This window comes from Sander vitreus, chromosome 6 (assembly GCF_031162955.1).
Source record: "Sander vitreus isolate 19-12246 chromosome 6, sanVit1, whole genome shotgun sequence".
Classification (NCBI taxonomy): domain Eukaryota; kingdom Metazoa; phylum Chordata; class Actinopteri; order Perciformes; family Percidae; genus Sander; species Sander vitreus.
Window position 1 is genome coordinate 17,574,449 of NC_135860.1, and position 8,077 is coordinate 17,582,525.

At 35.5% G+C, this 8,077-nt stretch overlaps 1 protein-coding gene across 3 annotated transcripts; it reads left to right on the forward strand.

The window, feature by feature from the left end:
- Positions 1-1,097: 1,097 nt before the first annotated feature.
- On the forward strand, positions 1,098-3,426 carry LOC144519808 (uncharacterized). Of its 3 annotated transcripts, XM_078253245.1 has the most exons (9): positions 1,098-1,203; positions 1,345-1,405; positions 1,508-1,879; positions 2,046-2,078; positions 2,246-2,275; positions 2,378-2,507; positions 2,747-2,821; positions 3,060-3,141; positions 3,245-3,426. In XM_078253245.1, the coding sequence occupies exons 2-9, from the start codon at positions 1,345-1,347 to the stop codon at positions 3,317-3,319; spliced, it is 858 nt and encodes a 285-aa protein (XP_078109371.1). In that variant the 5' UTR covers positions 1,098-1,203; the 3' UTR covers positions 3,320-3,426. The 3 variants fall into 3 exon arrangements, with proteins under 3 accessions (XP_078109371.1, XP_078109369.1, XP_078109370.1); XM_078253243.1 differs by lacking the exon at positions 1,098-1,203 and having other exon boundaries at positions 1,210-1,405; XM_078253244.1 differs by lacking the exon at positions 1,098-1,203 and having other exon boundaries at positions 1,210-1,405; positions 2,381-2,507.
- The last annotated feature ends 4,651 nt before the right edge of the window (positions 3,427-8,077 follow it).

Consider the following 8,077-nt stretch of genomic DNA (forward strand, 5'->3'; position numbering starts at 1 on the left):
TACATACTTACGGCTGTGTTTATACTCAGTGTTTATAGCCCACCAAGCGCTAATGCTAGTAGCGCTATGTGTTAGCTGAACTTTACGAAGCATATAATGTGTGTGCACTAAATGTAGCCTGTTTCATATGTCGTTTTTATATAATGTCGTTTTTATATATTTTAAATGTGTAACACCACTTGAGCCAGGGTGAAACGTTGTTTCGTGTATATGTTTGAAATGACAATAAAACACACTTAAGTTGAGTTGACTGTCTCACTGTCTGTCTGTAAATGGTAGGCGTGGCTTGGGAGTATATGCTAAAGCAGTGAAACAAGTGCATTCTGGGATTTGGTGTCTTTCATCCACATGAGGCAAAAACACAATTTCTGCCTTTTCTTGGCCTAGAAGCCACCAATTTAAAAAAAATGTGACATTTCTACTACTTAAGTGACCCGATTTAAATCATAATCAATCAATTCATCTTTCCAACGGTGAAATATCCCTTTAAGAAGTCCCCCATACTTTTAGAGTTACAACTAACAACCACTAGATGGCAGCAGCGTATAAGAACAGCTAGTAAATCTTTGAACATGGAGTGCTAATAATAATAAATGTAATATGTATGATCTCCGTTTTCTTCATTTTCAATCATATCGCCGCCCATACTACTAAGCTAACCTTACCGCCATCAAGCCGCAATGATTTGCCGCGAATGAATGCCGCCAAATCTGTCGAGTCGTCTTGTAGTGGTGCGTCAAGTACAACGTATATTCCAACGTATATTCCCATCCAATTAGATTGAATTCATTAAGCTATGCTAATGTGACAGTAAGACTTTTTCAGTATCTTCACCGTCTGAGTTATTGTTTTGAGTGTAAAAAAGAATTGTTGGTGAAAAATATAGTTTATATATTTATATATATAAACTATATATATTTACTTATACTTGTATATAAGTAAATATAGTTTCTACCCTTCACACATTCACTGTACACCATTTGTATTAGTCTTGTCATGTTTTTTTCCCTCAAGATTTTTGATGCATACATGTATAATATTTCCTCCCAAACTCAATGAGAAAGTAATTTTGTTCTTCACCTTTCTGTCCAAACTTCCTTTTTTGTCAATTCACACTGAAGGAAACATGAAACACAACCAACAATTTCACAACATTGACAAAGCACAACGAAGCCCTACAACCTCTCCTGGGTCCCTCTCACAGTGAGTATTGCATTTACGCAGAATACAGGCAATTTAATTCTAGAACTTTGTAGCATGTAGGCTCCCAGGTGTTATAGATATTGCTGTAAAACTGAGTTCAGGATTATGTCGGTTAACCTCAAAGTGTCTTTCTTGGATCAGATGAAGCTGCCAGGCCTGATTGATCTTAGTCTCATATTTATCCTGGTCTCTAATTCAAAAGGTGGGTGGCATAATAACTTGTTGTGTGTTTTGAATTTTATCTCATGAATGAATCTCATATGCACTTAAATAAATATGAATTCTGTTTTGGTTTTAAACACAGGTCAAAACTGGAATGTTAGTGTCAACAAAATCATTACTGAAACATTGGGTTCAAACGTGACCATACCATGTTCCTTTACCTATCCACCCAAACACCACACTGAAAAGGTTCAAGTTTACTGGAAAAAGCTTGGGGAAAGAAATACCTTTAATACCTTTGACAAAGACCGAAATGCATTTGTTTTTCACCCAAATGACACATTTGTGCTTGAGAAGTACAGAGGAAAGACCAAACTCAGTGGAAATAAAGCCAAAGGTGACTGCACCCTCAAGATCTTTAACGTCTCGGAGTATGAGCCAAATATCTATGTGAGAGTTATTGCAAAGGACAATTACAGTTTCACGGCAGATACTGTCACCATTTATGTGTCTGGTAAGAATTTCAATGAAACATTTATAGATAAATAAATAAATAAATACACACATACACACATACACACACACATACACATATGTATGTATATATATATATATACACACACACACATTTGTTTGAGTAAAGGGAAATTTATATAATACTTTACATGTTTCTCCCACAGCGCCAGGTGATAAACCAATCAGTCTTAAGCCAGGTACAGTATATCCTCTCAGTTTGTATTATCTCATTCATGTTATATAATTTGTTTCTGTACTCCTCAATTTGCTAATTGGCTGAATATTATTTCTACATTCGTTAGAACAAAAGACTAGGGTAAAATAGAATTCTAATGTAAACTTCTTTTTTTAAATTTTATACCAGAACCATTACCCACCTTTGAAGCAACAACAAGTGAGTTTACACATTTAGATTCTTAGGACAGTTTCAGACTAACATTTAATATGTAAACATCTGTAATTAATTTTCCTTCATTGAAAACATCCCTGTTCACAGCAGACATGGCAGTTTTCTCCATGGGTACGACCAGGGAGGCTTCACTGTATACGGCTATCTTTGTTCCAGTTGCTGCACTTCTGATCATTATTGTTGTCGCTGCAATCGTCTTTTGCATAAAAAAAAGACGGTAACTTCACTTTAGCTCGGTTGTAATTTGTTTGTTTCATGACTGATCCTTGTGTTTTTCATTCATTTGTTTGAAAGCCAATTGTTTGATGTGCAAAAGGAGGAATATATGTAATTTAAAGAGGTGTTTTTCTTCCATGTAAAATGCATGGAGGGGGTCTTTAAATGGGCATGTTTTGTAAAAAAAAATCTTTATGAGAAATAGATGATAAGCTGATATCTTTTAACCTATTTTCACAGGTCACAATCTTTTACCAGGGAGGAATCTGGATATTATGCAAATGTTAGCCGAGCATCATCAAACCAAGCCAAAAGGTTTGTTTTATGGTACGATTGGGAAATCAAATTAGAATTGGGATACTGTTGTTTCAGTGTCTATATGCATGAGCAATACAAGAAACAAAGTTTATTACTAGACTCATAAAGACGTTTGACTCTAGACAAAAAAAAGATTCCATTAGATATGTGCATGTGAATTGCAGACACAATGACACATGGCTGATCGCCTGTTTCTTTGAATAAGAATCCGAACAAGTCTATTTTGTCTTTTCAGAGAAGCATCTTGCATAACACAAGACAACAATAAACTTTCTGAACCGAAGGCCATTGATGAACCTGTCTACATCAACATTGAGGTACAATACCCCCACTCAGTTGGGTTTTATTATACTAAGAAGATGGCCTAAATCTAAAACTCCACAGGATACCTTCAATGTAACCAGACTTCTGTCTTTGCAGGCCATACCAGGTCAGATGGCTCAAAGTATGGATCACACAGACAATATATATGGAAATGTGGATTATGAAAAATAGGAGAAGAGCTGCATCTCACTGGGGTTTTGCAGAATTTTCTGGTATGGACGTTCTTGTCTTATTTTTTTTGTTTTTTTTAATCTCTTTTTCAAGCATAAATACTACACGTTTTTAAATCTAAGCCTATTGCTTTACCTTACATGACATAGGATCCTCTGGTTGTTTTTTTATTGTTTATATGTTGCAGTACAATAAACCCTGAGGCTCAGAGCTGTTAGCCTGCCAATGTTAGTGCTGAACTGCACCACTGAGTGATGCAGGAAATGATACCAAGCATTTAGCACATCTGTTTTATCAAGTTGTTTGTAACATCTCCTGACTGGAGTTTTGTTTTTTGTGTGGAATCGATGCATGTTAACTTCTATGTACAACTTCAACAAACTTTGGGTTCAGTGGAATGACACATTACGTTTTCTAGTCTTTCTCAACATGTTTGCCAATTCACTTCTGTGCTGGAGCTGAAACTTCTCTTTTCTGATTCAGTTCTATTTAGACATTAAGTTATTACTTGTAGTGTGACATTAAATGTAAGGACTGCACCAAACAATACATGGAGGTCATTGCTTGTCCACAGCGATCTACATAGCCTACTTTTCTTCTGCAGCACTGTGGTCTATAAAACTGAACTAATAGCAGCCAACTGTTATTCTTGGTTCCTGATGTAAAGCACTTTGGATACCTGCTGGTTGCTGTAAAGTGCTATATAAATAAATGTTGATTGAACTGGATAAACAAATAAAGAGGATGTTATTGAAAATTGCTAATGTTGCCACTGTCTCCTTTTTTTCTGCTTCCATGTTATGTAATTTCTTCTCTGTGAGGATGTGCCCACATTTGACTGACATGACATGGAAATATGCCTGAACAGCATATCTGTGAAATTTAGAAATGGAAATTTCCACAGAGTTGATTTCCTCAAAAGGAAATGTGGTTAACTTTGGTGTTTCCCTCAAAAACACAGAATGATAAGCTAATTTTACATGTGGTAATATATAAATACATTTTGTAACTCATCTATAAACTCCTCACAAGTTTTCTATATTACACACTGGGTTGGACATCATTAGTAGACTCAAGGGCCTTAAGAATAAAAAATGTCTGTAACAGCATGTGATGGCCTTTAAAACAACAACAGTCCTTTGTTGACTCATCTTTTTATCTCGTGTTTTTATCATCTTCAATGAGACAAACTGCAGCATTACGGGAACATTGTGTTCTCCGGAATTTCTTTCTGTATTCATTTATTGGTGAAAAAAGTAACAGAACACGTTAAACAGAGGACAAACAACAAGAAAATAATCACATATTGCAACAACATCCATCTACTAGGCTTCTGCTGTAGCTGTTTAAACACTGACCCCCATTATGAGCTCAACGCTTTGTAAAACATTTAGTAACAATTTCAATTTTAAAGAGTGAATATAGACTATAAATATGACATCCAAAGACACTGCACAAATCTCACAAGCAGCTAGTGAAGGCATATTCAAACAGACGTTAAAAGGATTCAGAGGTGAGTAAATAATTGGTATGTGTGCAAAACTACACCAACAGACACACAGTACAGTTTAAGAAGTTATTCATTGCCTTTATGCTTTGTACACTTTAAATTTCTTTTTCTTGCCAGTGATGGAGCTGAAGTTGTGGTTTTCCTTTCTGCTGTTAAATGGTGAGTCTAAATTAAAATGAACTTGCATAAAATACTTCATCTTACACATAAAGATACATCCATATTCTCTCTTGTTTTCAGTGATCCATGATGTCCAGTCCCAATCTGCCAGCAAATGGATAGCAAACATGCCGACAAATATTCCTGTCCTGCAGGGCTCCTGTGTGGTTATTCCCTGCATCTACACTTACCCCAAGCCCATATCAAAGCGGATCCTGAACAGGTGGAAAGGATTCTGGATGAAAGGGAAAACTATCGTCTCAACCAATATCCCCAAATGGAAACTGACTGAAGAGTACAAAAAACGAACCCAGTTTTTAGGAAAACTGCAGGGACGCAACTGCACCATGATGCTGGATGCTGTCAGGCCGACTGATGTTGGCCCTTTCTACTTCAGGATTGAAATGCCACAATACAAAAGCTTCTCCTACCCAAACACAGTGACCATTGATGTTAAAAGTGAGTATCATAGATTATTTTAATCATTTTTAAGGAAAGAAATGAACATTCTTTGTTATTAATATTTGTATCATTGTGTTATGAGTCATGTTGGTATTATATTTCAACTCCCTAGGCAACCCAGAGCCTCCATCTATGTCTGTGAGAGTATATGATAAAGTAACTGCCTCCTGCTCTGTGACTCACTCCTGCCCAACGATTCTCCCTCGATTCTCCTGGAGCCATCCTGGAAGCGTCTCTAGCCGATCAAAGAAGCTGAATACATGGCAGTGGGAAACAGAGTCAACCCTGACCTTTGTCCCTCAAAGCACTGACTCCAACATGCCTTTAAGCTGCACAGTGCTGTACAGAGGAGGGAAGCGGGCGAAGAGCTCCATAATTATCTCCATATGAGGTGAACTCAGTGCATGACCTAAATATCACTTTTTGTTCTGAACGGTAAATTACTTAATGTCACATGTATCAAGACATTTTAAATCTGTAGTTCAATGTTTATGTTTCATATTAATGTTTAATATGTTTGTTAGTTTATGTATGCACCAATCACCAAGGCAAAATTCCACGTAAGTGTAATTTATTGTGGCAATAAACCCTGTTCCTATTTTCTGATTTCTGATAATGCCTTACACCTGCTACATTTGTTCAAGTTTACTCTCCATACAGATGTTGATAAGTGAAAGGGAAATGTATGTCTACACTGGGAATTATAAGACACAATCAGTTAGTTAATTGACATGTCACTGCACACTGTAATGTAATTTGAAGGAGCAGAAATGACATAGCCTGATATCTTTGATCAGTGTCACTCTCGTGATCAGTTTTTTACCAGTGCACATCTGGTGGGTTTACTTCAGAAACACTTCACTGTTGGTTTAAGGCTTCTGTCAATATGATTTATTGTGTCTGATTAACATTAAATATCATTTCAATGTCACTTTATGTGTGTGTTTACAGTTTTTAATGTATGTGATTGTGTAAAAACGGGAGGGCAAGATGGGGAAAGATGCCCCTCTTAAGAACATTGTTTAGAGTTCAGAGTTAAGAGTTCTTTATTGTCTCTCAAGTGGAAATTTGATCTGCAGTTGGCGGTACAAAAACCAACCACAAAACATTTTGTTTTTTAAAAAACACGATAGACAAGGCATGAAACATTTTAGCAGCACACAACCAACAGATTGATTAAGAAAAATCTCATCACTTAAAAGTACAAATAAAATCACTTGTAATTGTCTGGAAATGTGACTTCTAAAAGTGTCACTGAGAAAGCTCAAAGTGACACTAATAAAAACTGTGCATTCAAGAGTTGTGCAAGATAAAAAAAAAAAAAAAAAAAAAAAAAAGCTTTAATTGCACAAGGGACAAAAGAAAATTTGTAACTGTCTGTTTTTGCCTATCTCCGCCCAGAGGGAAGAGGAATGAATTCCTCCAAGAGTCGGTGGTCAGAGCTTGACAAGACTGATTGTGCCTTCTGCTAAACTTGTCTGTCAAATGTGTTTATGAGAGAGAGAGCTGCTGTATGACAATTATCTAGCTGGCCTCTGTAACAATATTGGACAGATGACTTTTGTTTTGTATTGTAAGGTTCCCATAGAATGAAATCAAACAAAAAGTTAAAATGGACTCAGTATAAGATCTGTAGAATGAAACCATATGCTTAATGTTATAATAATAATAATAATAATAATAATAATAATAATAATAATAATACATTTCATGTATAACACACTTTACATTAAAACACATCTCAAAGTGCTACAGGGTAAAAGCATCAATATAAAAGACAGATAAAAGCATAAAAACGGGAGAATAAAAGCAGTAACCAGCAATTAATTTAAAGTCATAGGTATCAGTATCAGTCACCTAATAACAACACATCCTGCACAAGTCACACTTTTCAAATATCCTCCTCTTTAGCTGTATATATTTGTATGTATGAACACATGCACCATCACAGATTGAAAGTAATTTCAATATGATTGTGTATAAACCAACACAGTTTTGGGGTTGGGGTTATATGAAATAAATGTAGTTATAAAAAAGCTTGTTTATTGTATGATTGATATTTTTTGTTTTAAATGTATAGGCTACTAGAACAAAAATGTTTTAACGGCCAAGTAATTTAAATATTAGGGCACCCATATGGTTGAAATTTCAAAGGAATAAAGAAAACAAATGTATAATATGTATATTTTCAGCCTCTATAGGGTTGTTAATGATGAATACTGTTTCTCCCAATGATAATTTGTGTTCAAGTTGATGATCATTTGAGGTCTGAGGCTTGTGAGGTTAGAACGGGGCAGTGTTTGGTGTGTGTATTCTTGTTTTTTTTCTTCTTAAATCTCTTTTTCAAGGGAAACCTGGCAAAGCAGCATAAATACAAACACAAAAAGAGACAAAATGAATTGGAACTTGAATTCAAGCAATGGAACATTTAAAATGAGAAATAAAAGAGGTGGAGCTGGGAGCCCAACTTACCTGCTACATGGCCTGGTGAGCATAACAATTTTATAACCAAAAGGGATGATTGCAAACCTAATAAAACACAACACAACTTAAATTTTTTTTTTTAATTTAGGATAATTGCCTTACATGATATAGGATCCTCATGTTGTTTTTCATGGTTGTTTTTT

Coding starts and splice junctions, on each gene's coding strand:
- LOC144519808 (XM_078253243.1), top strand. CDS start 1,309: ATGTCGGTTAACCTCAAAGTGTCTTTCTTGGATCAGATGAAGCTGCCA. Junction 2,079..2,245: donor ACCAATCAGTCTTAAGCCAG/GTACAGTATATC, acceptor ATTTTATACCAG/AACCATTACCCACCTTTGAA. Junction 2,276..2,377: donor CACCTTTGAAGCAACAACAA/GTGAGTTTACAC, acceptor CCCTGTTCACAG/CAGACATGGCAGTTTTCTCC.